This window comes from Sorex fumeus, unplaced genomic scaffold (genome assembly GCF_029834395.1).
Source record: "Sorex fumeus unplaced genomic scaffold, SorFum_2.1 ptg000003l, whole genome shotgun sequence".
Lineage (NCBI taxonomy): Eukaryota > Metazoa > Chordata > Mammalia > Eulipotyphla > Soricidae > Sorex > Sorex fumeus.
Window position 1 is genome coordinate 7,462,101 of NW_026606060.1, and position 27,646 is coordinate 7,489,746.

General features: G+C 45.8%; 1 protein-coding gene across 1 annotated transcript in view; it reads right to left on the minus strand.

The window, feature by feature from the left end:
- Positions 1–7,399: 7,399 nt before the first annotated feature.
- The window catches only part of TACR1 (tachykinin receptor 1), a 167,394-nt gene continuing 147,147 nt past the window's right edge, over positions 7,400–27,646 (minus strand). The window contains exons 3-5 of the mRNA XM_056114787.1: positions 12,136–12,286; positions 9,515–9,711; positions 7,400–8,052 (exon numbers count right to left, since the gene is read on the minus strand). Of these exons, the coding sequence (XP_055970762.1) occupies positions 7,761–8,052; positions 9,515–9,711; positions 12,136–12,286 (640 nt within the window). The 3' untranslated portion in view covers positions 7,400–7,760. The remainder of the gene's footprint in view (positions 8,053–9,514; positions 9,712–12,135; positions 12,287–27,646) is intronic.

Sequence of the window (27,646 nt, forward strand, 5' to 3'; positions counted from 1 at the left end):
ACTCCTGGCGGTGCTCAGGGGACCATATGGGATGCTGGGAATCAAACCTGTATCGGCCATGTTGGCTGCGTGCAATGCAAACACCCTACCCGCTGTGCTATTGCTCCAGCCCCTGGTCTTTGTGATTTTTTGTCTGTCTTAGATATCCACCCTTTGTCAATTAATGGTGTGAAAATACCTTCCAAACAGTAGGATGTTTTTCAGTCGTAATAATAGTGTATTTTAAATCAGTTTAATCCTGTTTGTTAAGTTTTGCTTTTGTTTTCCTTGCTGATGCAGTTGAATCTCAAAGAAGCCAGTACCATGTTGTGTTTGCCTTCAATATATTTTATGGATTTGAGTCTAACATATAAGCCTGTAGCCCATTTTGAGTTAACTTTTGTATATAGTATGAAATAGCAATCCAATTTTATTCTCTTGCTTGTGACTATCCAATTTTTTCAGTGCAACATATTGGAGGAATATTCCTTCATTTTATGTTCTAGGCTCCTTATTAACAGCTACTATATATGGAAAATTAGTTAATGGCTCTCAGTTAAAATTGAATTATGTGTTTACCATAATTATCAATTAAAATTTTAATTATCAATTAAAATTTTAATTATCTATTAAAATTGATCTATGTGTTTACCTTAATTCCAATGCCAGTTTTTTTAATTATTACAGTTTTATAGTATAGTCTAAATTTATGGAACATGGTGCCTCCCATATCTTTTATTTCCCTCTCAGAATTATTTTGGCTGTTTTGGAGTATTTAGCAAGTCCATACAGAGGTTGGAGTTTTTTATTTGGTTTTTGGGGGTTGACACTCAGGGAGGCTTATTCCTGGCTATGCACTCAGAAATTACCCGTGGCAGTATTTTGAGACCATATAGGATGCCACGGATCCAGCACATGCAAGGCAAGCACCCTACCCACTATACTATTTCTCCAGCCCACAGAAGTTGTTTCTTAAACAGAGGACTTTGAATAGAGTCTATGGGTGGCTGCTTGGAGCCTGGGCCTCCAACTTTGTATATCCTGCACAGTGGGATTAAATATCTATTACTTTTCACTCTGCCATGGAATATCAGATTCAGCACATAGGGCATCTAGGAGTTGTAAAGTGCCTACTGTGGTTAGTGATATGGACTGTTACAGGAGAGAAGAGAGACAAGTCTGTGAGGGATCATGGAACCTCATGGTCAGATGTAGTTATGATCACATGGGATTTCTTCAGATGGGAACAGAAGCAGAAGTGATTCTATGTACAAAATGATAAATCCCAGATTTGCAGATCCTGCATATCCAATATACTTCTTCCTTTCTTCAAATCCATAATCCAATGCCTGTGTATGAGAAAATCATGTTACTGGAATGCTGCTTTAAAGTGAGTTACTTTACTAACTCGAAAAAAGTGAGTGAGTTATTTTTCCCCCTGAATTACTTTACAGTGAGTTATCCTCCTGCTGGCAGGCTGTTGATGACCTTAGTGTTAGGTACCTCATAATTTGACGCTTAACTGGTACATTACTGAACGGTCCTGTGGCCAGAGTATAATCTAGAGAGAGAGATGGGGATGAGGTTGTAACCATATTCTAATAGAATTGAGGAGGAACTGGCTTTTGATTTGAGAGAATTTAAAAGAAACATTTTACTCAATTTAAAAATAAAAATAGAGGAGGGGAAGCACAGATCAAAGAATTTGGAACTTCATGACCCATAAAGGAAGTATCCATCATATATGAGACATATTGGGGAGTTTTGGGGATCAAAGCAAAGGTCAAGTATTTTCTCTGACAATGTACGTGTTCGTTACCACTGAGGAAAACATTGAACTGAAGACTTCATTGCCTTTCACTAATGTTTGATGAGATAAAACACTGGGAAACCTTTATGACACCTCTGCTTTGACATTCTTCCCAGTAGGAGTGGTGAGTACTTATCTACCCCTCTCTCCCGGCACTTCTTGAGGTTCTCTTAACATTCAAATTTACAAATCTTCAGCAGGGTGCCGGCCCTATCATGAAGGCCAGGCAAGTATTCAATGGATAAAGTCAAATTATCAGTTGCTTAATCTTTATTGACAGACATAAGCTAAAAAATCCATGAGAAAGTGTTTGGGTTGTCCCCAGATTTCTGAACCAGTGAAGTAACATATTCACAGCAGCTCTCTTGGACTTTCTGGAATAGCGCACATGGCTATTCACAATTCCAGGAGAATTCCTGGAAGTGCCATCTTCCAGCAACAGTTTTTTAAAAAAAAATTTTTATTAGTGAAACACCATGAGGTACCAGCAACAGTTTTGCCCACAGGAAACTTCTACCAAAATAGGACCTACTTCCCATAGATTGTGGTTATCTTATTATTCCACTATTGTTGTCATTATTATTATTATTGTTTGGACTACACTCAGGGGTGCTCAGGGCTTACTCCTGGCTCTGCACTCAGGAATCACTCTTGGAGGTCCTCGGGCCACTGACCATATGGGGTGCTGGGGATAGAGCCTAGATCGGTTGCGAATAAAGCAAATGTCCTGCTTACTATACTATTGCCAAGCCATTGTGGTTATGGATTAAGAGAGTGATTAGTATGGATGATCAGTGAATCAGCAAAGGACAGAGGAGCAGCCAAGCCTAGAGAATTCCTGGAGAGTGGCTGTGCCCTGCCTTGTCCACTTCTTCCACTCTTTCTACTCTGTCTATTGTTTTCTTCTGTAGGAATGTTCTTCAAGTCTATGTATTGGCATGGTTAGTGATGACAACACTGGAATCTGTCATTTTCTATGGAGTTTGTTGTTTTCCTGCACAGGGTAGAAACTGGATCTGTGACTTCAGCGGCTTCTTTTAAGTGATGACTAAGGCAGGAGCCCTACCCTGAAAGCCATGTCAATTGAGGAAAGCAGATGAGCAAGAGGTGGGGAAGGGGGATGGGGGAGAAGTGTGGGTGGGCAGGAAGATGAGGTGGGAAAGGGATAGAGATTGGGAAAAAGCTTTATTCAGGTGCAGGGGACTCTCACATATGCCAAATCCTCTATTGATGAGAGTGAATCAGAAGATTTCCATAGCTCATTCTCTTTCCTGTTTCTCTGAACTGAAGAAAAGGAAGTGACAGTGATTTAACAGCCTGATTGTGGGGCTGAGGAAAGCAGATTCTGTACCAGACCTTTGAGTATGAAAGAGGATATCCTTGGTGTGGCCTCCTAACCTCCGTGCCCAACTCTGCTTGGGGTCTTGTTTTGTCTGAAGTTCCCCTTGGAGGAAGAGCTGAGATCTGTTTCCATACAGGTGCTCTGGGAATGGGAACTGAACAGTCTCAGTGGGAGTGTGACCAAAGCCAGACATATGCCTGTGGTAATTCTGTCAGCGGTGTGCCTGGGAAGCTGAACTGAGACTATGTTTGCATTTCTTCAAGCATCAGACATATTTCATGCCAGAAACAAATAAATACGTTTCTATTTAAGTCATAAAACAGGGTTCATAGGCTCCAAGGAATTCAGAAATCCCCTTCAAACGAGAGAGAGAGAGAGAGAGAAGAAAACAAAACTTTGTCAAAAAAATCATTCACCCTCTGCTCTCCAGAGAAAGGGAGACATCAAATCATTTCTAGAAAAGGGGCAAGGAGTCCTAATGCCTTCAGAGCACAGGGAGAGGGAGATGAGGTCGCAGAAAACCAGAGTGGCCACGGGATACGAAACAGCTGTGCAACAAAACCATAATTCACCTCCAACACTCAATGAGAGCTACCCTTATTGAGATGTGCAGTAGCTCTGTTCTCCTCCCACCTGCCTCTTTCAGTGCCCGTGGGGTCTCTGACTACCCACCTGTGAACAGGTGCTCACGACTCCTTTGCTGGGCTGTCTGTGAAGTTGTTCTAGGGTGGCTTCAGGAAGTGCCAGAGATGCCTGGAGAAGTTTCATGTCCTGCCAGGGTTTCCAAGCACATGTTTTGAGCACAGTGGGGCAGAACTCCAGGTCTGGCGGCAGCTGTGGAGTCCCAGCACCCAGAACTGGTACAAGGATCCAGTCAGCTGCTGATTTTAGTTTCAGTGCTCAGGACCCTCCCGGAGACCCCTCATCCCAGAGACCTAGGACAGGCAAAACAGCCGGTACACAGCACACGGAGCAGTGGTGAGCTGCGCTGGGTGGAGACTTGCCCAGAATCTCTGCATCCTGAGGCTCCTCCTTTCTTCACAGGGGCCATATTTGCATTTTGGCCTTAGCTTACCCTACTGACTACTGCTGCATTGCCCCTTTCTCTTTCCCAGATTTTCTGTCAGTCACTCCCCTGCAGTGTCTGTCTTGGGGGGACGTGAACCAACCCAGCTCTCCTTAGAGGTGCCATTACTGGTCATTTTAGACAATATTTTCATTAATATAGCATAAAAAATACAAAACCCTGGGTTCCCACCTGGAAACGGTTCCCACGGCTTGCCAACCCATTTCATTACAGAGCTAGGCATTCACTGCATGTTGTTCCATCTTTCTATTCTACCTATAGAAATTATTAGGGATCATGACATCACCAATCTAGCTTCCTGGAAGGCGCTTAGAGTCCCTGGAGATGAGACAGAGGCATGAGATAGTCAAACACATATTTTATTTTTGTACAGAGATTCATTCCAGAATCCCAGGCTGGAAAACACAAAAGCCTCAGGAATGACCCCTCTCCACTTATGTGAGTCTTCCCGAAAGCCAGGCCAACGAGGTCAGCTTGTGGATCTCCCTTTCTCAGGAGTTCCTTCCAGGAGAAGGAGCATTCCAACCCATCAGCATTCTGCTGGGCGCGAGGAGGACAAGGACTCCTGCCCTTCAGAGTTTCCCATAAATACCCCCCTACCCACCCTCCCCCTTACTATGATCTGATGTGAATTCATGATATACATCCACTCACTTCTGGGAGCACGAGGAAGAGGAGATTGGCACAATGCAGGGGGCCAGCAACTGGACCCACATTTTGGAGGAACATAACAGATGGCTCCATGATGTCTTACATTCTATTACTACTGAAAGAAAAGCATCCAGGAGATTAACACAGGGCGACAGGCTCTATAAAATGAGACCCATGCACAGTGCAAATCACAGCATTTCTCACATATAGGATCTGACAGTATTTTTATAAGTTAAGTAGGTCTTAGGGGGCAGGTCAAAGGACGGCTTGCTGGGTTCTCTCAGAGGGGATGTTCTGCCATATTTTAAACCTCATAGGTGGCCCCATGTCTATTTTTCGGATGCAGTGATGGTACTGTCAAAGCGCATCCTTTCTGTTTTCCTGCTCGGACTGATGGAGTGACCTTAGAGTCACTCTATAAAGTTTCAGTCTTTGGCTTAATTGCCATGTAGAATGTAAGTCTTTAGAATCCCGTGGTGAATCTTCCTTTCAGCTACTTCGCTACCCAGGGAAGTACAAATGAATTATCAGTGGCCAGTCTGGCAGGCTCCTCAAGAGTGGGAGAAATGACATATCCCTTAGTGAGGGAACTCAGGGCCAAGTGCAGAGTGGGTGTTGAATCCAGCTCTTACCCCTTCCACAGAGAGCATATCTTCAATGTCTTGACGCTTTCTTCTTAGGTATTTCTCATCATCATGCTACTTCTTTCTATTCCTCTAAAGTGAATCATCTCTACATGGCTCAGTTCTTTGCTGGAACCATGATTATACTTTAGGCCCTGAATTGTGTCAACCCAAGTTTATACCTCTCATTAATATATCTGCAACAAGCTGACTTCACTTAACTTACTAATGTCTTCCCATACTATTTTGCAGAATATGATTCTTGATTTTTTTTGTTTTTGGCTGTACCTGGTAGTGTTCAGGGCTCAGGGATCACCCCTTTTGGGGGTCTGGGAACCACAGGGGTGCCAAGAATCAAATCTGGGTTGGCCATGTGCAAGGCAAGTACCTTACCCACTGTACTAAAATTCCCTGGCCTCTGACTCTTAGATCTTTTGGGTTTACACTATTGCCATATAACTTTGCAAGGCTTCTCAAAATCCCAATCAGGTTGGAGGAAGCAAGAGTGGTAGAGACTGTACCATTTATCGGAAGCATTTTTCTTGCTCCACAGTAAAGATGCAGAACATGCACATTCATTCTTCAAAGCACAAGAAGGACATTCATGTATATTATAGAGTCTTGTGCTTGCCTGTTGACTTAGGAGACAGAAGTAGGTGGCATGCTCAGCGGCTGGAAATCCCGAGGTGGTGTTGGGACAGAAAGCTTTAAGTCCATGACACTTGGTAGAAGATCCTGCAATGTTGGTGGGTCATCGCCCCTCTTACAGCCAGGGGATCAGCAGAGCTGGGGAAGAGGAGAGCTGGAGAGCCAAAAGGAAGAAGCCAGGGCAACTGCCTCCCACAAGTGTTTCTCTCTTCCCAGGCACCAGAGCACATGCCTTCTGCTTGTACAAAGCTAAGACTGGCGGGTGTCCACTCTAAGAAACCTCAAGATTGCATTTGCTTGCCAGTCTTGCTGGCATCTCAGCTGTGGGCACCAGCTGAGATGCCTGATGCACAGGTGCAGATTTTGATACAAAGTCCCAAAGCCCTCTGTAAAAAGTCCAGAGTCTCCAGGAGAAAGAAAGTTCTCACAGTTTTAGTATCGATTAGAGAATGGTTAATATGGATATTAACACATGATCTCAGGAGCTGGATAAGAAGTCACTATTCTTGTGCTCCTATTCTTTCTGAAACAAAAATTTTTTGAGGGGTGGTCGGGGGTCACACTTGGTGGTTCTCAAGGAATAATTCCATATTGGTGCTCTGGCCAGCTCCTGGCAGTGCTTGGGGGACCATATGTTGCCAGGGAGTGAACTTTGGCCTCTCACATACGAAGCATATAAACTAGCCCTTTGGGCTATCTCTTTAGCCCAGAGACCACCAGTTTATTTTAGCTATCTCTCAAGCCCTGAGATCACCTGTGTGTGTGTGTGTGTGTGTGTGTGTGTGTGTAACAACAAGAAACTCATACAATCACTGAACCATTGAACATTAAAATCAGATGGAACACACCTACACGATATGGTTCAACCCCATGCTGTTTCTAAATAAGGAAAGAGGCTCAGACAGGTTAAGTATGAATCAGGTCTCCTGAATTTTTGTCTATGCAGCCACTAGCTGGTAGCAGTGGGTGGATATATCCTGCTTTCACTTTTTTACTTAGAATAGTCCTGGGGATATTAACACAAATGAATCCCAAGACTTTTAGTCTCATAATTAAACACACTGAAGTAATGAGATGTTAAAGAAGGCAGAATTATATCTCTTTTCCATGTATGCTTCAAAGACTGGGTTAAATCATTCAAATTTCAATTGATTCCTTTGGTTGTTCTCTCATGAAGTGAAGGGTGATGTCATGTGGACCAGCAGTTGAAAGGAGATAAACCGAGCAGGGCTGAAACTGAGTTTAGACAAGATCCAAAACAGAACAACTGGATCCATTACTGCACTGCATGATTTATTCTGAAGGGAGCATCTGTATTCAGAGATAATTCTTGAATCACAGAATGTATTGTTGAAAAACCCTAGCTCAACCTTCTTACTTCATAGGCTCAGAGAGGTTTTGTGATTTGTCTTGAGTTGCACGGATTGGGAGTGGTAAAGACCTGGAAGCATCCAGAAATTTAACTCTGATCAGGATGAAATGTTTGCCCTAAACCACCCTGTCTCTTTCCACAAGCCCTGATGTTAAGGTGTTTCTGATGGCTTCAGAGGAAGGAACTACCCATGCATGAAATGAGACAAGGCAAAGATGAGTGGCTGGTCCTGATGACAGTGCCACTGTCTAGGAGAGCATGTTGGAGTAGAAACTCAAGCTCTCTGTCATGGTCTTGGAGTCGCTGCGAGAGGATCCATTGGAGGTCAGGTCCAGGGAAGAGGGTGCAGCCTTGGGGCCATCCTCTTGCTCCTCCTCCTGGGCCCCTACCACGGTAGAGACGGTGGTCTCCAGGCGGCTGACCTTATACACACTGCCCTGGGTCTGGAGGTATCTGGTCGATTTCATTTCCAGCCCCTCATAGTCCCCGGCACTGATGAAGGGGCAGCAGCGGAAGGCATGCTTGAAGCCCACCCGGAACCTGGAGGGAGAGACACAGATATGAGGTATGGAACAGACCATGTTCAGAGAGTGACCCCCCCACCCCCACTGCTAATCAGCACACTTGCACATGATTCATTGTTATTATTTTTGGAATTAACTGATAGCAGAAGAAGCTGAGATCCAGAAAGCTTAAAGGTCAATTAACCAGGTTAGATTCAGGAGAACCTATGGGCACCGAAAATGCATGTGGATTCTGAGACTTTGGGTCAATTCAGGACTCAGTCTTTTCCCTAAGATTAACTTAGTGCCTAAAGGGTACTTCTGGGACTGGAGTGGTAACACATTTGGTAAGGAATTTGCCTTGCATGGGGCTGACCCAGGTTAGATCCCTGGCATCCCATATGGTCCACTGAGCACCACCAGGAGTAACCCCAAGCACACATGCAGGAATAGCCCCTGAGGAATGCCAGGTGTGGCCAAAAATAAAATTAAAAAATATTTTTTTTTGCCAACCATGTCCTTTCAGTGTGCCTCAGTTTCCCTGTTTGTTAAGCTGAAAGAGCTGGCCTTTATGTAAACACGCCAGGGCAGGTAGTCAGTTTCTCTGGAAGGATGACTGTGTGAGGCAGACCAGGAGAGATCTCAAACACATCCAAGAGCTTGTTTGTCCCCAGCAGCACATCCCCCGGGGTCACCTTCACATTGGCCCTTGCAGGTGGGGAGAGCATGACAAGCTTTTCATATCCTTTCCTACATCAAGGTTGGGGTACTGTTCTGGATGCTAGGCTGAGTTGCTCTCTCTCGGGAACTCTGTGCTTGTTGTGGACTCCCCTTGGTGACCCTCACCTCCTAGGCCTCTCCCTCTTCTTACAGGTCTGCAATTGGTTTGTTCTGAGCACCTGATCCTCCTACCAGCTGTAACTGAGTAAAGGCATACCCAGGTCTTGGAGTCCCTGACTTCTTTGCCTTACCTGGTCTTCCCAGAAACTCTGAAAGCGAGGCAGGGAAGAGGCCCGGCTAGTGCGATGAGAAGATAGAAGGGAAACTTTGGAAAAAGGGGAAAATGCCCTGGGAGGATAGCATTCTAGGGTTGTCATCTGCCTGGCTGACTGTCTGTCTGTCTCTCCTTCACTTGCATGCAGATCCCCTCCTAGAGCAGGGTAGACTCACGCAAAGACTGAGTCAGGTGTAGTGTGCAGATCTTTATATGATTAACCTAGGTTTAAAAACTTCCCCCAGCCCCAACTTAGTTGGAGAGTTCACTGGATGAATTCACACAAAATACGGATTTGTGGCTTTGTTCGGGAAATTAAAAAACTACATGCACTCTGGGTTTGCACTCCTGCTCAGTGATAGCCAGCAGGCAGGGGTCTGAGCAGGTCCTGGTTTGTCCTCACCTCCCCCTCTCGTGTCACAGTCAGCTTTGCTCACTTATGTTGGCTTCCTGGCAGCTAAATAGACCGGTGGTCTTGCAGTTCCAAGGGGCCTGGGGTCCTTACCTGTCATTCAGGCAGCAGTAGATGATGGGGTTGTACATGGTGGAACTCATGGCCAGCCACATGATGGCCAGGTAAACCTGCTGAATAAACTTCTCCGAGGTGAGGTCCGGTTTGATGTAGGGCAAGAGGAAGAAGATGTGGAAGGGCAGCCAGCAGATGGCAAAAGTGCACACCACAACGATCATCATCTTGACCACCTGGCAAGAGAGTGAGGCAGATGAGACCACCAGCACATTTTCTTCTCATCTTTTTTTTTGAAATCTCAGGCAAGACTTGCTCTTTCTCCCTCCCACCATTGCTCTATACCGAGTAGTGTGTGCTGGGAAGGGCTTTATAAACCCTCTTGAGGAAAGGAAGGGATTAAGGACTTTGATCGCATCAGTGACTTTTGAAAGGAGCGATAACAGCTCTCTCCCTTGGGAGCTTGTCAGAAATGCAAGTTCTTGGGCTCACATAGATTTAGAAACTCTGGGAGTGTGGCCGGGAGTTCTGGATTTGATAAGTCCTTCCAGTGATTCTCCTTCTGAGTTGCACTTGAGACCATTGCTGTGTCATCCTGCTGGACAATGACTCATGAAGTCAAGGAAGGGCTGATGACCAAGCAAAGGGGAGTGGGTGTTGGGGAGACACAGAAAGTGGAAGAGACAGCACCTGATGGGTGGGAAGGATTTGGATAGCTCAGCGCCCGGGTGTGGGATATTTAAAGGGAATTTAAAAGGAGCTGTTGTTAGGGGGAAAAATAGTCATGAAATTAGTTTATAAATGAATAAACATGGAGAGTATCATGCTGAGTGAAATGAGTCAGGAGAGGGACAGACATAGAATCATTGCACTCATTTGTGGGATATAATAAAATATAATATGAGATGAATACTTAAGGATGGTAGAAACAAGGACCAGGAGGATTAGTCCATGGTTGGAAGCCTGCCTCAAGAGCTGGGGACAAGGCAGTTGGGAAAGAGAAGGGACAACTAAGACAAAGATTGTTAGGAATGATCACTCTGGATAAGAACTGCATGCTGAAAGTTGGCAAAGGAACAAACATGATAACCTCTTAGTATCTGTATTGCAAACCATAATACCGAAAAGGAGCGAGCGAGCGAGAGAGAGAGAGAGAGAGAGGAAGAAGAAGAAAAATGCCTCCCATAGAGACAGGCTTGGGGAGGGGGGTGGTGGGAAGGAAACTGAGGACATTGGTGGTGGGAAATGTTCACTGCAGGAGGGATGGATGCTAGAACATTGTATGGTTGAAACCTGATCATGAACAGTGTTGTAACTGTGCATTCAGTTAAAAAAAAAGTAAAAGCTTTCATGGGGGCTGGGGTGACAGAACCGAAAGTAGGGCCCTTGTCTTGCATGCCAGCCCATATTCCATCTCCAGCACCCATATTTCATCTCCACCATATGAGTAGTCCCTGAGCTCAGAGTCAGGAGTAAGTCCTGGGAACTATTGGAGTCACCCCCAAACAAAAAACAAGAAGAAAGTGTCACAGGGACCGGAGACAGGGGGTGAAGTTCATTCCTGACATGTGGCCAACTCTGATTCGGTCCCCCACCATATGGTCTTCTGAACTTCTCCAGGTATAGCCCTGGAAATCCCCAAGCACCTCTGGGTGTGGCCCTGGGGTGCCAGCAGCCCTGGGTGACCTGGACAATTCCCGGCACTACAAGACCTAATCAGCAGTGTGTCTTCACTGAGTAGGTTGCTGGGAATATTTGGACCATCCTTGGCCTCCTGAACACAGGTTGGGAGACACCACCCCAGACCTCCAAGGAGGGTTTTTACTGTTGACAGAATTGTACATCAGTCTGATTAAAAACACTGAAAGGGAAAAAGAAGAGCCTGACCCCAAAACAGGTTTGATGAACACTGGCTGGTGTAACCACTTCCATTTAACCCCCAGAGAAACCTTCAATAAAGACACATCTACTATCCATTCAGTGAAACACTATGCTAAGAGGCACCAAAAGAAATTTTAAAATATAATAAGAAAGCTCTTCGTTTTTCAAAAAAAATTTTTTTGTGCTTATTTGTGAAGTTTTGGGGTGGAGTGGGCCACTTCTGGCGGTGCTTAGGAGATTTTCCTGACTGTGGTATGAGTGTGCTCAGGGGTCACTCCTGGAGGTGCTTGTGGGACCAGATGTAATAACTCTGGAAACCAGGAGAGCATGTAATTTGCCTTCTGTACTACCTTTCTGGCTCCTATATGTAACCATGGCGCAGTATTTGTTATCCGAATATTGCAGATATTTGCTAATTGAAAAATTGAGGTCAGTGCTTGTTGCAGAAAAGAAAGGGATTTATATTTGCATATAAATGCATGGCAGTGTCTGGAACAAAGAGGAGGTTACTGTGCTTTCCTGGCTTCCCTGGTTCTTGGAGATAACTCTTGAAGGCACCAGGAGGTGACTCCTGCCTGCAGAGCAAAGAGAAAGCTCTTCTCTTCCCTCCTCTCCCTCCCCTCCCCCTCCCCTTTGCATCTCCCGGACCCCCCCTCTCCCCCCTGCGCTGCTGCCTCCTCCCCTCCTGGGTTTCTGGGGCGGCGCAGACTAGCTCTGCTGGGGCTCAGCGGGGCTCTGAGCTCTTGGAGTGTGTGTGCGCGCGGACACCCTTTGCTCACCTTTCGCTTGGCAGAGACTTGCTCGTGGTAGCGGTCAGAGGAATCCCCAGGGATCTCGCTGGCCCACAGAGTGATTCCCACAACGGTGTATGCGTAGCCGATGACCAGCAGGGGGAGGAAGTAGACCAGCACGGTCACACAGATGTGGTACCTGCAACACGGATTTAGAAGGATGGGGCTCAGGGGAAGAAATCGCAGGGGTGGTGGAACCTGACAGCGACCTCCAGCACTTGCTGTGAGTGAGCAGGGAGGAGGCAGCTCTCAGGAGGCTTGTCACAGCCGTGGGTACAACTAAAGGGTAGCCTTGGAAAAAGCAAGTCACTTCAAAGGGTATTTTTCTTCTAGGCTTTTCCCACAATGGAACTTGCTGTTAAGATGGAAAAGATATGGGGACAGAGAGATAGTACAGTGGGTAGGGCTCTGGCTCTGCATGTTGACCTGGGTTTGATCCTGGCACCGCTTATGGTCACCTGATCACCAGGAGTGATCCTGGATCACAGAGCAGGAGTGAGGTTGAAGAGAGTCCAGCTCTGAGGAGCTGGACTCATTGTGTACCCAAGTCAATTTTCACTTAATCACTTAATCACTTAACTTCCCGTTAGTCGTCGATTTGCTCGAGCGGGCGCCAGTAACGTCTCCATTTGTCCCTGTCGCGTGCTAGTGTAGCCCAATGGCATCTCTTCGCTCCAGGAACATGGAGGGCCTCAAACCGATCGTTCATGACCTTGACAAAGAAGTCTGACCATCTGGTAGGTGGGCGGCCACGCGGTCTCTTGACATCCCGTGGAATCCAATCAGTAACAGCTCTAGTCCAACGGTCGTCTTTAAATCTCATTACGTGACCAGCCCATCTGATTTTCGACACCTTGGCAAATGAGACAGCGTCCCTGATCCTTGATCGTCGACGGATGTCAGAACTCCGGATTCGTTCTCTCATTTGAGTGAAACGTGATATTCCAAGCATAGCTCTTTCTATTCTTCTTTGGGAGACCTGAATGGCGTTCTCATCTTGTTTGCGTAGGGCCCAGGTCTCTGAGGCATATGTTAATGCAGGAAGAACAGTGGAATCAAAGAGATGTGCCCGGAGCCGGAGGTTCTTCGTCCTCTTAGCTATTTCTTCGACGTTCTTGAAGGCGTTCCAAGCCGCTCTCTTCCTCCTGCGCAGCTCGGGTGCCAGGTCATTTGTCATGTTGACCTCTCGACCTAGGTACACATAGCTGTTGCATTCGGAGATGGTCGTTCCATTGAGAGCGAATGGGGAGTCAGGAACAAGGCTATTTCTCATAAACATTGTCTTCGTAAGATTCAGCTGTAGTCCTACCTTTCCACACTCACGGTCAAAGTCGGCCAGCATTTGTGCCGCTTGGCTGATGTTTGGTGTTATTAAAACAATGTCATCAGCAAAGCGGAGGTGGTGTAGTTGCCGACCATCTATCTTCACTCCCATTCCTTCCCATTCCAGTCGTCGCATGATGTTCTCGAGGGTGGCACTGAAGAGTTTTGGTGAAATGGTATCACCCTGCCGCACCCCTCTCTTGACATCAACGATCACTTCTTTGTAGAATGGTGAGATCCTGGTAGTGAATCCGCAATACAGCTCACGGAGGATCCTGATGTATTGGGCTTGTATGCCCTGATTGGCTAGGGCTTCAATGACCGCTTCCGTCTCAACAGAATCAAAGGCCTTCTTTAAATCAATGAACGTTAAGCAGAGCGGCATCTTGAACTCCCGAGAAACCTCAATGAGTTTGGTTATCGTGTGGATATGGTCGATGGTGCTGAATCCTTTGCGGAACCCTGCTTGCTCACATGGTTGTCCTTCATCTAGTGTTCTGCCAATCCTATTCAGGATGACTCGAGTGAACAACTTGTAGATGACAGACAATAGGCAGATCGGGCGATAGTTGCCAATGTCATGGATGTCTCCCTTCTTGAACAGTAGTACGGTCCTGCTGGTTTTCCATTGAGATGGAACCTTGCATTCAGACAGGTAGCGAGTGAAGAGCCGAGCCAGTGTATTGATTAGTACTGACGGCAGGTTCTTCAGGTGTTCAGGTCTGACCTTGTCTGGGCCGGGTGCTGTTTGTTTCTTTACCGACGAAATGGCGTGTCGGATTTCGGAGGGGAGAACGTTGGGAACGACATACCCATCCTGTGGAATTTGGTATGTCGGCAAGTGGACATGGCTATCGAAGAGATTTCGACACTGGAGAAGAATTGTTCCTCGGAACATGCGATAAAAGAGGTGTTGGAGGCGTCGGTGTCCTTATCAACACAAACTTGGCCAAGAGCATTGATTCATTCGAATGCCTAACAACCCGAATCGGACGTTTACATTTGAATAGATGTGGCTCACTGCCTGCAGTTTCTATCTTCGTTGTCTACGCACCAACATCTCATTATGATGAAAGAGAAATCGAGAAGTTCTACATGGAGCTAGAGAAATTCTATAAAGAAGACCACACCTTCTACAAGATCATTGTGGGTGATTTTAATGCCAAGATAGGACCGAGAAGATCAGCTGAAGAACTTCACATCGGAACCCATGGCCTAGAATGGAACGAACAGGGTGAGAGACTGTCTGAGTTCATCATGTCGACCAAGACCATTCATGGTAACTCACAGTTCCAGAAGGCAGAATCTAAACGATGGACATGGGAGTCTCCCGGTGGACGATTCCACAACGAAATAGACCACATCATATTCAATCGACGGTTTTGCCTGACTGATGTCGCTGTTGTCCCAAAATTTCGAACGGGATCGGACCACCGTCTCCTTCGTGCAAAATTCTACTTCACAGAGCGGGGAGAAAGGGCTGCAAAGTTCAAAAAGAGAACTCCCAGAACGACCACCAACTGGGAACTCTTTGGTACTATTGCGGCAACATGGGAAGATGCCATTGTTGACAACATTGACGAGGAATACGATCGACTGGTTCAGCACCTCCATGAATGTGCGAGGAACGCCAAGAGAGAGATAGCCACAAAAAGTCGCCTATCTTCGAAAACTCTTGAGCTAATTCGCCAGCGTGGTTTGGCGCATGCCTCAGGCAACCGCAAGCTAACGTCCGAGCTTGCAAAGCAGTGCAGAGATGCGATCAAGGAAGACCTCAAAGAGAGAAGAGCAGAAGTACTGGTAGATGCGGCAGAAGCCGGGAAAAGTATTCGTAACGCCCGCCTGTCCTTCGCCAACTATAAGACCAAGATGACTGCCCTCCGACGTCCTGATGGATCCATCACATCCTCCAGAACGGCAATGGAGAAGATTATCCATGACTTCTACTCAAATCTCTCTTCGAAGTCAATTTTAGTTATTACTAAATTTAATGAGTGTCCGGAAATTATAAGACACATTATAAGACACTTCCTACCCATTTGTGCCTCACAGAGAGCCCGGCAAGCTACGGAGAGTATCCTGCCTGCATGGGCAGAGCCCAGCAAGCTCCCTGTGGCGTATTCGATATGACAAGTACAGTAACGACAATAGGTCTCATTCCCCTGACCCTGAAAGAGCCTCCAATCATTGGGAAAAGATGAGTAAGAAGAGGCTGCTAATATCTCAGAACTGGGAGGAATAGAGATGTTACTGGAGCCTGCTCAAGTAATGCGATGATCAATGGGATAACAGTGATACAGTCATACAGTGATAATACAGTGATACTAAATTTAATATCACATAATCTTTCTCTCAAATAAAGAATGTAACCTTTACACACATATCTATATATGTGTATACACACACACACACACATATATATATATATATATATATATACATATATCAGAGTTCCTACCCAAGTATTATACTTCGCAAGGCATGCACTTGCTGCTGATCCACATTCTTGGTCAGGGCTACATTAATAATAGTATATTCACTGGAAGGCTGGAGCAATAGCACAGCCGGTAGAGTGTTTGCCTTGCACATCGCCCACCGGGGTTTGATTCCTCTGCCCCTCTTGGAGAGCCCAGCAAGCCACTGAGATTATCTTGCCCGCATGGCAAAGCCTGGCAAGCTACCTGTGACATATTCGATATGCCAAAAACAGCAACAACAAGTCCACAATTTGTTGTGAGACATTACTGGTGCCTGCTGGAGCAAATTGAACAATGGGAGGACAGTGACAGTGACATATTCACTAGAAAGAAGGAGATCATTACACGAGTCAGTTCATACCTTCCGCATTATCCTTTGGTTCAGTTTTGGTGCAAGGATGAAGATCAGTTAGAGCATATTCAGATGTAAACCACTGAGATGGTTTTGAGTCCTAATCCATGTTAAAAGACCAATGAATTCCTATTCATAAGAATAATTTAGCTTGGAGGAGACAGATGTCTTACCCTAAAATTAGGATCAGGGTGACATCCACAAAGTAGATATCACTTCCTCTCTTCAAAACGTAGCTCCAGATGGAAGCTGCCTGGGCCTCCAAGTCACCACTTGGAGGACAAATACCAACTGACTGAATGTGGCAGGGAAATGAACAAGACAGACTTTTGCTGTGCTAAACCACCGAGATTCTGAGGTTTTCTCTGGCAGCGTAACTGACCTTACTCTGTGGAGGGCAAAGAGCCTCCTACATAAGACATTTAAATAGTTTTTATTTTGAATTTTGAGAAAGGGTAATTTTTTTTTCTCAGAGTTCCTCTGTATGCCTGCTTGATTATAGTCATTTTCTTTTTCTGGGTGAAAGGTTAATAGAGAATACTAACTGGGAACTGAAGCAATAGCACAGTGAGTAGGGAGTTTGCCTTGCACCCGGCCGACCCAGGTTTGATTCCCAGCATCCCATATGGTCCCCAAGCACCGACAGGAGTAACTCCTGAGTGCATGAACCAGGAGTAACCTCTGTGCAATGCAGGGTGTGACCCAAAGAGAAAAAAAAAATAGAGAACACTAACCTAATAGCGTTTCTAGCAACAATAATGGGAAGAACTCATAGTTTAGTGTTCTTATATAGGATTCAGGTTACCATTCGGTGGGGGTGATGGGGCTGAGGATTAGGAGAGGAAGAGCTGAACTAGACATAGCATAAGGTCAGTGGTGGAGGCTCTTAGGCACTTTGGGGAGGAGTGCAGTAACTGTACATCACAAATGATGCTAACACCAGCGAAACCACATTAGCTCAAATTCAGTTTACAAAAATCACCCTAAAGATATATAAAAGCAGAATGTGAGGTTTATTGAGTGAAGAGCCCAATGCCAAGCACTTCATTGGCATGATCACATTTAATTCACAAAACATGATTAAATCCTGTGCTGTCATAAATCCATTTTGTACATGAGGAAAGAGATACTTAGAATTTAATTAACTTCTTTGATTCACAGCTGGTAGAAGAGGAGCTGGGATTAGAATGCAGGACAGTGGTACCAGGGACCAACTTCACAATATTTTCTTCTCTCTGTCCTTATTTTCCACAGTGAATTGAAGAAAACCCCAATTAGGCATTTTCCAACAAGGAAAACCCGTCGCTCCTTTAGAGTACTGTTTGTTGTCAATCATTTCTTTGCAAAACCCTGTACCCCTCCCCCCTTGCAATTCTACCATTTTTCCTATTTCCTTTGAATATTAATATGTACAACTTGAAGACTCTTGAGGAGCTCTTAAGTAAGAACACACAGGTGTAGCAAAGCAGGCTGCTGAGTGCTTATATTCTGTGCTGAGAGGCTGCTCTGGTCTTTCCAGGATTTCCGGGTCTCCCTCAAATGGAGCCTCTTGTTCTCCAGTCACCCATGGTGTCTTCTCCTTGGGCCCTGACTGTCTGTTCAGCTGAGGCACAGGCTGTGCTTGCAATCAGATCAGATGGGGACAGCCAGGGCAAGAAGAGCCTGAGGGAAAAACTCATAGCTACTTCTACCTTTAAAGAACTGCTGCTCCTCCCCTCCCATCCTCTTCTACTCTTCCTCCTCCTCCTCCTCCTCCTCCTCCTCCTCCTCCTCTTCTTCTTCTTCTTCTTCTTCTTCTTCTTCTTCTTCTTCTTCTTCTTCTTCTTCTTCTTCTTCTTCTTCTTCTTCTTCTTCTTCTTCTTCTTCTTCTCCTCCTCCTCTCCTCCTCCTCCTCCTCCTCCTCCTCCTCCTCCTCCTCCTCCTCCTCCTCTTCTTCTTCTTCTTCTTCTTCTTCTTCTTCTTCTTCTTCTTCTTCTTCTTCTCCTTCTCCTTCTCCTTCTCCTCTTCCTCCTCCTCCTCCTCCTTCTCCTCTTCCTCTCCCCCCTAGTGCCCCCAGAGCAGCTCCTTCTTTACAGAGATGGATACTTGCTCGGGCATCCAAACCCTGTATTTGAGCTCTGTGGGGTATTGACCTGAAGCACTGAGCGTCCTTGTTGGAGAAGGGGTGGGGTGGGAAGCAACCGCAGCCAAGTTACCAATGCTCCCTCCCCTGACCCACCATTCTTACACTTGAACCAGCTGCAAAATCTCCTGGAAGGATTTGTCTTGTTTCCAACCTCACTGGTCTCAGAGGGTCCCAGTCTCTGTATTGACACGTTGATGATGCTTAGACTTTGAGAAACAATGCCCTGGAACCAAGATTCTCAAAGCTCAGAATCACCAAGGAGTTTTCAAAATACTGAAAGTCCAGAGAAACTTATTTTATTGACTTGAGTATAGGAGTAGAAAACTTCAGTGAGACAATTTCCTGAGTTCCATTGGTAGATAGCCAGTATTGGGTACCAGACCACTGTCTTGGATTCACGGTTTGTGAACTTGGAGGACCCCATTATTGCTTGAGAACATAAGAGTTCATGAAAGCACATTGTTGATCAAGTTGTTGAGCTCCTGATGGTGATGATTATTTTTATTGAATCACTGTGAGATAGACAGTGTTCTTGATTAGGTTTCAGTCGTACGGTGTTCCAACACTCATCCCTCCTGATGGTGATGATTTGACACGGGGTAGGGACTTTTTATAATTCCTGGAACTAACTCCTGAGATTATGCCTTTCATATACAAACTAGCCATCACCATTCTCCCCCAGTCTGCAGTCCTGGGCCCTTGCATGACAGGCTGCTCTCCCTGTCCATCAGCTCCCCCACGACCATCTCCAACCATGAGGAATCAGCCCTGCAGCTCATGGAAATGGTTCCGACTAGCTGTCCTTGTTCTTACTTGCCTCACCTGGTCTCCTGTTCCTTCCCTTGAAAGTACACACCAAAGCCTTCTAGTAGTTCCTTATCTCCCTTCCTCTTAGGAACTCCTGGTAACTGTTATAGTCAGATTGGAAGGGAGGGACACGGCAAAGAAAAGGCATACTTTCTAAGAAGGAAATAGGATGACTGGGAGTGGGTGATAGATTGAGATAAAGGAAGTCCTCAGCCTGGCAATATTCTCTCCCCTCTCCCCTACACCTACACAAACAGCAGGACAGCAGAGGTTCTTTCCCACGGACATCTGGCCATTACTGGAGACCAAGGAAAGTCAAGGGGTCAGGGGTCCATTAGTTAGAGCACCCATCAGAGTGCCTGTGACCGATTACAAAGCATCAAGTCCCAGTAAGGGGAAACAGGTTACAAGATCCCAGTCACAGATCCCGGACCAGGTACAGTGGACTGAGAATGGTTTATTGTAGGTCATTGTACACTAGAGATGGGTCATTGTACACTAGATATGGGCAGGTAGGACAGGGATAGGACCAGGACATCATAATCAGGACTGGTATCGAGGGGCAGAATGAGTGAAATCATAAATGGGTAAAAAGGAAGGCCTGGGTATTGGGGAGGGACCCAGATCTGTCTACTTAAATCATACATTAAACTCTTCAACCTTTTTTAAAATTTAATCACTGTGAGACACAGTTACAAAGCTGTCATGTTTGAGTTTCAGTCATACGATGATCGAGCACCCATCCCTTCACCAGTGCACATTTTCCACCACCATTGTCCCCAGTAACCCCTCCACCTTCCTATTCCTCCCCCTGCCTCTATGGCAAAAAATTTCCCCTATACTTTATCTCTACTTTTGTGCATTATGATTTGCAATATAGATACTGAGAGGCTATCACGACTAAACTTCAACTTAAGCAACTAAGTTTCGTATGCAAATCTTTCATTCAGCACTCAAGGACCTACGAGTTCAGGAATAAATCCACTTTTGTGGTGACAGTAACAGACTCACTTTTTCAATGACAATTGAGCCTTGATCTGTTCTTTTCCCAGAACCAAAGAAAAAAACAGAACTTTTACTTTGAAACCAAGAACACTTTGGAAAAATCGCATTAGGAAAATATGAAAGTGAATCAGTAAACATCATTTATCAGCCCTTTTGAAGATGAAAAAGTAATTTTGCTATTTATTTGAAAAGAAGAAGGAGGACTTAATTCTGCTGAAACCTGTAATAATAGGTAGAGCATTAGCTTGTCTGTAGTCTGATGGGGACTGGTCACGGTCCTCCCCGTTGTTCATTGATTTGCTCGAGCGGGCCCAGTAACGTCTCCATTGGAGACTTTGTTGTTACTGTGTTTGGCATATCGGATACATCACGGGTAGCTTGCCTGGCTCTGCCGCGTGGGCGAGGAGGAATCGAACTCAGATCGGCCATGTTGGCTGCATGCAAGGCAAACGCCCTACCCGCTGTGCTATCGCTCCAGCCCTGATGGGGACTAACTCAGGAATTGAAGCAGTTACCATTTAGAGACATTCTACTTCTAGACACATACCCAGAAACAATGCAAGTGGTCAAAACAGATACTTGCACATCGATGCTCAGAGCAGCAACGTTCACCACAGCTATAAAGAAGGAAGCACACTCAAGTCCCATAGCAGGTGGAGAAACCAAACCTGGTAGAGATGCATGGTGGGATATTACCCACCACCACAAGGATGGCCTTTGCAAAAACTGGGTTAAGTGAGTAAGTCTCACACAGGAGGCCAAATATCCTATGAAATATCTCAGAGAGGTAAATTGTTTGGGACAGAGAGTGGAGAGGTTCCAGGGTAATGGGAGGTGAGGAGGGAGAGTTATTGCTTCATAGTGCAGACTTGAAAGTGATATATAGTGTACCATGATGAGACACATTTCATTTTTTTAAATCAACATTTTGGCTGAGCTGAACTGTGGTCAAAACTCATGGGTGTCTGTTCCCTAAGGGTCCACCTTAACCACCTCTCTTTCGACTAAGGCATCCTGTAGGGTTAATCCTTGGTTGGAGAAGAGATTAATTAAATAGCTCCTCTTTAGTTTTGCTCAGATAGATTTCTCTTACATTCAAATTATAAATGCTGGATCTAAATAACACCCACATTATCAAAAGACACCCAGATTCTAAATGAATGTTGGTTAAATGAATGAAGTCCCGTCATTCAAAAATCTAAAAATGAACATTTCGCACACCTCGACACTTTTTCGGAGAAAGCTTACTATGTCTTTGTAGTTTATTGGTAATGACTGGGGACTATAGAGGGAAGGGCACTTGCCTTGCATGTGGCTGACTCAGGCACCTTATATGGTCCCCCTAGCTTTATGAGGAGTAATCTTTGATCATTGAGCCAGGAATATGCCCTGAGCATTGCCAGGTGTGGCCCAAAACAAAACAAAGAAATAAACAAAAAATGGTAATAAATGTATCCCCTCCTCAACAAATCATTATTTTTAGAGAGCTGGTCACTTAACCTAGTATAATCTTATTTTGTCTGGTTCCTGCTGTTTTGCTTCTGAATTGGCTATTTTCCAGGTACCTGCCAGGCAGGATTTTATCAGCTCTCAGAATTTATAACTGCCTTAGGAGAAGAAATCAAGGGCCAGGAATTCACCAGAAGTGAATTGGAGAAAGAACCAGGAGTGTCTGTGATAGATAATCACCATAGGGATAACTGGCTTCCAGGTTGATGAGCAAGGGCTGCTGATTTTGATCATTAAATCCTGGCAGTAGGCAGCTCAGTGCTTTACCCCAAAGGGCACTTGCAGCAACTTCATGCCTTTGTTCCCTCCAGTTTACTCTTCTAAGCAGTCAATGGGGCTTGACACACTTTACAGGATAAACCTACTGAAGACGAACCGTGTAGCTCCAAATCCGGCAAATTCCCTGTCCTTAATGCCTTAATACTCTAATTCTCACTAATCTGGGTTTACCTCTGTCTCATTAGCTAGAGATACCTCATGGCTAAAGCAGCAACCATTCCAGTTTCTGAAATAGTTTTCAGCATGTGAAATCAAGAGAGTTTTATTAAATAGCATTTAAGGTATCTACTAATAAACTGTACAGAGAACCCAGGTGCCTTGGGGCAGGGAAGGAGGCTAAGAGAACAGGATCCTGGGTTCTCCATCTTCCTGATGAGGGAAGAGCTCTGTTTGTTGTTGTTGTTGTTGTTGAGGAGGGGTTAATTTTCGCTCTGAGGGTGTTTTTATTTGGTGGAGTCAATGGATGATTTTAGGGGAACAGAAAGTCTTAGGAGACCTAGTGGAATCCTAACTCCAGTTCTAGCCCTCCCTATTCCAGAATCATCAGGTATATACTTGAGTATCTCCTGTGATAGACTGTTCATTTCTTTGTAAACTGAAGATCCATCAGCAGTACCTTTAAGCTCGTGAGTGATGTCAATTCCCAGCCCTCAAACCAGCACATCTCCAGATGCACCCAAACAAAGGATGCATCTTACTAGGCGTACTGGAATAGAACTGGGAATGTTGAGAACTCTCAAGGTATGGATTCCCAGCCTATTGCAAATGAGAGCTTTGGAACTTCTGATGCATGGCATCAGAGTTTTAAATGCTTCCTATGGGGTCTTCCTTGGCAGCTCAAGCTAAGAATGAAGTGTCCTCAGGTGGAGGGAAACTGGGGACATCTGCGGGAGTTTTCATTGCTTCATCCTAGAAGAGCAACAGCCTTCTCTGCTCTCCAGACACTGAGAGGTGTCTAAGACCTTCCCCAGACCCCTCTGCATCTTGAGTTTTGTGGACGCCCTTCATGTGACCTGCTCTGGGCTGCGGCCTCCTCTGGTTCTTCTAGGACCCCCAGACGGCCACATCTGAGACCATGGTGCTAGACATCTGCCTAAATTTTCATTTTCTGTAACAATCTGGCCTTTTGCAGGTAAGTATGGCTTCGTTGTATAAAAAAAAAATCATCGTTTCTTGGTTCGCTCTGTTCCAGACATCAGATAAAATCCCCCAAACGCTTGCAGTGGTTTTAGAAAAGGGCAGAGGCTGCAAGCTATGAATCAGGAAGTCCAGGAAGTGTTTCCTCAGCATCTGCTTTCCAGCTGGCACTGTGGTTGGTGGGGGGAGACTGAGGAGGTCCCTGCCTTTGGTCTTTTCTCTGGAACCTAGGTCTGTTGGAGGCAGAGAAACACCATGAGCGACATTGGGAGTGATTGACTGTGATGACCTCTGTAAGGTGGGTAAAGGAAGGGATGCCAAGGATCTTTATTAATACAATACAATACAGTGCAAATGTAAAATATATTAAAAATTGTCCTAAAAACAGTAAGAGTGTGTGGAGAGTGCTGGGGGTACAAAAGTGGGTTGCTCGACCAGGTCGACCCAGGAAGCTTCCGAAGTTTGAGGTGCTGCCCAGTCAGGCTCTTATCCGGAGCAGGAGGTGGGTGGGCCTGTGAAAAGTGAAGTGGGCCTGTAGGGAGGGAAATAGCAAGTGAGAGGCATGAGGAAGCTCCCAGGTGTGATTCACATGGGGCATGGGTGTGCGAGCAAGAATCAGGATGTGCCCAGGACTAACTCCTAGCTCCATGCTCAGGGAGCATGCCTAGTGGTGCTCTGGGGACCATATAGGATGTTGAGGACAGAATGGAAGTCAGCGTCAGACAAGGAAAGTGCCTGATTCTGTGTCCCCCCGCCCCAGCTCCATTCTCAATAGATTGAGAGAAGGGAGAGTGCAGTAGGCAAGAGGTGAAGAGGGACAGGTATCTGTGTGATAGGGGCCAATGAAGCCCTTCGGCTCTTTCCTGCTTGTCACCCAACCTGACCTTGGTTCTAACCATTCAAGTCTATCTCCTTCTCTCTGCTCTTTGGGGCAAAGTCAGGATCAAACCTCCTGCAACTGGACCCAGACATGACATCTGGGAGGAGAAGCCCTCAGAGGCAGCTTCTCTCGGGATGACAGAACTCATCACAGCAGATTCTTGGGCACGTTCATTTCAGTCCAGGAAAAATGGGGCTCAAGGGGCCAGAGAGATAATAGAGTAGTTAGGATGCTTGCCTCATATGCAGCTGACTGGGTCTTGATCCCCAGAACCCCATATATTTCCCCAAGACCAGCCAGGAGTGATCTCTGACGCAGAGTCAGGAGTAAGTCCTGAGCACAGGAGACATAAAGTCCTTCTGGCTGCAGTCAGGGGGATAGTGCTGGGTCCTTAGCTCTCTTCCCCTGTTTATCTACAGCATGAGTTGATGTCATGCTCCGTGGTGGTCCCATTGTCCCCTTCATATTGCTGGCACCAGGAAACACTTCATTGAAAGATGCCATCTCAGGCTCAGAAGAAACCAGAATTCTAGAATTCCCTCCAGGTCACCCACTGTCCCCCGGCAGGAAGTCTTTGCAGGCATCTGCCCTGAGGGTCTCTGCCCTGGGGTCTGTGCAGCATCTGTTCAGGGCACTTCCTGCAGGCAGAGCCGGGAGGCCCTGACATTTCTCAGCCCTACACTTTCTAGTTCCTTGTTTTCTCACTCTAATTCCTCTGTATTTCCCGTAGGTTTCAAAAGACGGAGAAGCATTAAAATAACACTTTCAAATGTTCCCCATCCCTGGGCGGGGGGGGGGGGGGGGAGTTTTAATCTAATTTGTTCAATCTCTTTTTATACATATACATCAAATATGTTGGATTACTTTAAGAAATGAACACTCTATCACTATCATTTTGGGCAGGGGGTACCAGGGACTAAACTCAGAAGCTTCTATAGGCAAAGTTGTGCACTTGACTCGTAGACTTGACCCCTGGCCCACAGAAATCTCTTTATGTCACTAACCACTTTTCTATAGCAAAGTTCCTAATGATGCCAGCCCCAGCAATAGTGCATGATGGAGGTGCCGTTGTTTGTTTGACTGCTCTTCTACTGTGGACAGTTGAGATTGTCCCAACGTCTTAGACTGTTATGAGCACTTTCAAGTGTATTTCTTTCCATCTTATTTTTGAGAATGAAGTCTTGAGGGTTTTTTCTTTTGTGGGGGGTGTCATACCCAGTTATGCTCAAACTTACTCCTGGTTCCGTGCACAGAGATCACTCTTGGTGGACCCAAGAGACCATACGGGGTGCCAGGGATTGAACCTGGGTTGGCAGCATGAAGGCAAACCCCCTCCCTGCTATACTATTGATCCATCCCATAGTTAATGTGCTTTTAATAGTTTTTAATAGCAACACAGTGTTACCTGTCTCTATCTCAGCTGTGTATGACAGAGGCCTTTCTCCTGCCTGGCACACCAGAGACTTTCTTGGACAGCATGACAATTTGAACGTGATTCCCCTCTTCAGTTTCACTGTTCTTTATCCCTTACCAATTGGAAATTCAAGTTTATGCTTTTTAGTCATTGCTGGCCTAACGCACTCAGTTTTACACTGGAGTATTCTTTTTTTAAAAAATAACTTTATTAAGCCATTGGTTTAGTTACAGACATTCAATATTCCAACACTAATCCCACTGCCATTGTACCTTCCCACCACCAATATTTCCAATTTTACCAACCGTCCCTTGAACCTGCACCCATAGCAGGTCCTCAATAATTCATTTTACATTGCTTCTTATAACACTGGAATATTCTTATTCTCCTATTTTGCCCGTTAGTCTTTTCCATGCCCAAAGTAGGACGACTTTGGTCGCTATTTCCTTCTGTTCCTTTGATCGTGGCACTTTACTCTTTACATTTTAGTCTAGCAGGAGATTATTTTGGGGAGCACTAGGAGTCTAGAATCTCCTAGTTTTCTTTCCAAATTGTTTAGTTTTCCTAAGCACCTCCTTTGAAAATTGGATCCTTTGCTCTCTGATTTGAACTTCAAGGGTTGCCCTGTTACTCACACAAATGGGGCTTTGTTCTTAATCTTTTTCTTTTTGGGTCACACCCAGCGATGCTTAGAGTTACTCCTGCACTCAGGAATTACTCCTGGTGGTGCTTGGGGGACCATATGGGATGCCGGGGATTGAACCCAGGTTGCAAACGCCATCGCCGCACCTGTTCTGAACCTTTTCTCTGTCTCTTCCGAGGTCAGCTCCACCTCCACATGTGGGTCTCCTGAAGCTTTTATGTAAGGTGGACCTGTAAAACCTCACTAAGAGAAGACATCGAGAGTGACGGCCCAGGAAGCGTCTTCCCCACAATGTCCCTTCATTTGACAGGTGCTGGGATCTTATTTTCATCAACAACCTAATGGAATGCCATCTGATAAAATAGGGATTTTTTTTTGAACAACTGTACAAATCTTTTTTCACCTTGGTCCCCCCAAGTGAGCTCTCTGTAGAAGGCCAGGAAGCAGTTCCCAAGAATATCAGGGAGGAAACTGTCGGTTCCATCTGTGTCAGCTCACAATGAACTTCAGCGTAGATGCTGTTGACTGACCTGGTGCCTGCTGACCTTATTGCAGCTTCTTTTTTGGTCAACTTTCTCAAGCAAAGAGAAAAGTCCCAAAGATGGTATGTAGCCAGGAATGCTCGGGGAAGAGAGAAAAATACTAGGCTCTGGCAGAAAGATGCCAAGTCCCCCTTCCCGGGCCCTCCTAGGCTGCTAAGGGCCAGGGCTGAGATGGAAGTGAAGCCTGTGGCAAATTCCGACTAGAATTTTTTTTTTTTGTGATGGGCATGTTAAAGAATGAAGAAAGATCTAAATTACAAAGATTCTGTTGGCTTCATATTTCTGCGAGAGGAGAACAAATTAGATGACCTTTAGTTGATTGAAGACTTTATTGTGCAGTGGGATAAGAAAAAAGAAGTCCAGAAATACAATAATAATAAAGAAGAGAGATCAAGAAGAGCTGAATGTGGAGAGAGAGAGCGAGAAAGAGATGGGCGGAAATGATGGAGAGATGGAGATAGAGGAGAGAGAGATGGAGGGAGAAGGGATAGAGGAGAGAGATGGAGAGATGAGGAGGGGGAGAGAGGGAGAGAGATGGACAGAGGTGGGGAGAGAGAGGTAGAGAGAGGAGGAGAGCTGGAGAGAGAGCTGGGGAGCATTTGTTCCTCCTGCTTGTAAGAAGTGGGAACTTGTAAAACACCGGCAGGAAATTCCCTGGGGTGAAAACTGCTCCATATGCTGCAGTAAATTCAAGGCAGGGTTACCCTAGTGGAGGCCGTGACTCTGATTCCGTACTCACGACCAACCTTTTCAGTAAGATATCCCTCGCCCCAAGCTCCATGCCAGCGGGAGTCAGAAGTGATGAGAGAGGGGCTGGTTTCCACAGTGAAGCCCAGGGGTGTGGGTGGGGGCTGGCGGAGGCAGGGAGTGGGGGTGGGGGAGGTGGGGGGCGCTGCAGAGTTCTTCAGGAGGGCTAGAAGCCTTCGCTTGCGCGGGAGAGTGGATGGATAAGAAGGGAGATCTTGTCTCAGGAGGTCCCTGATCCTGTGCATTGTCGCTGGTCACC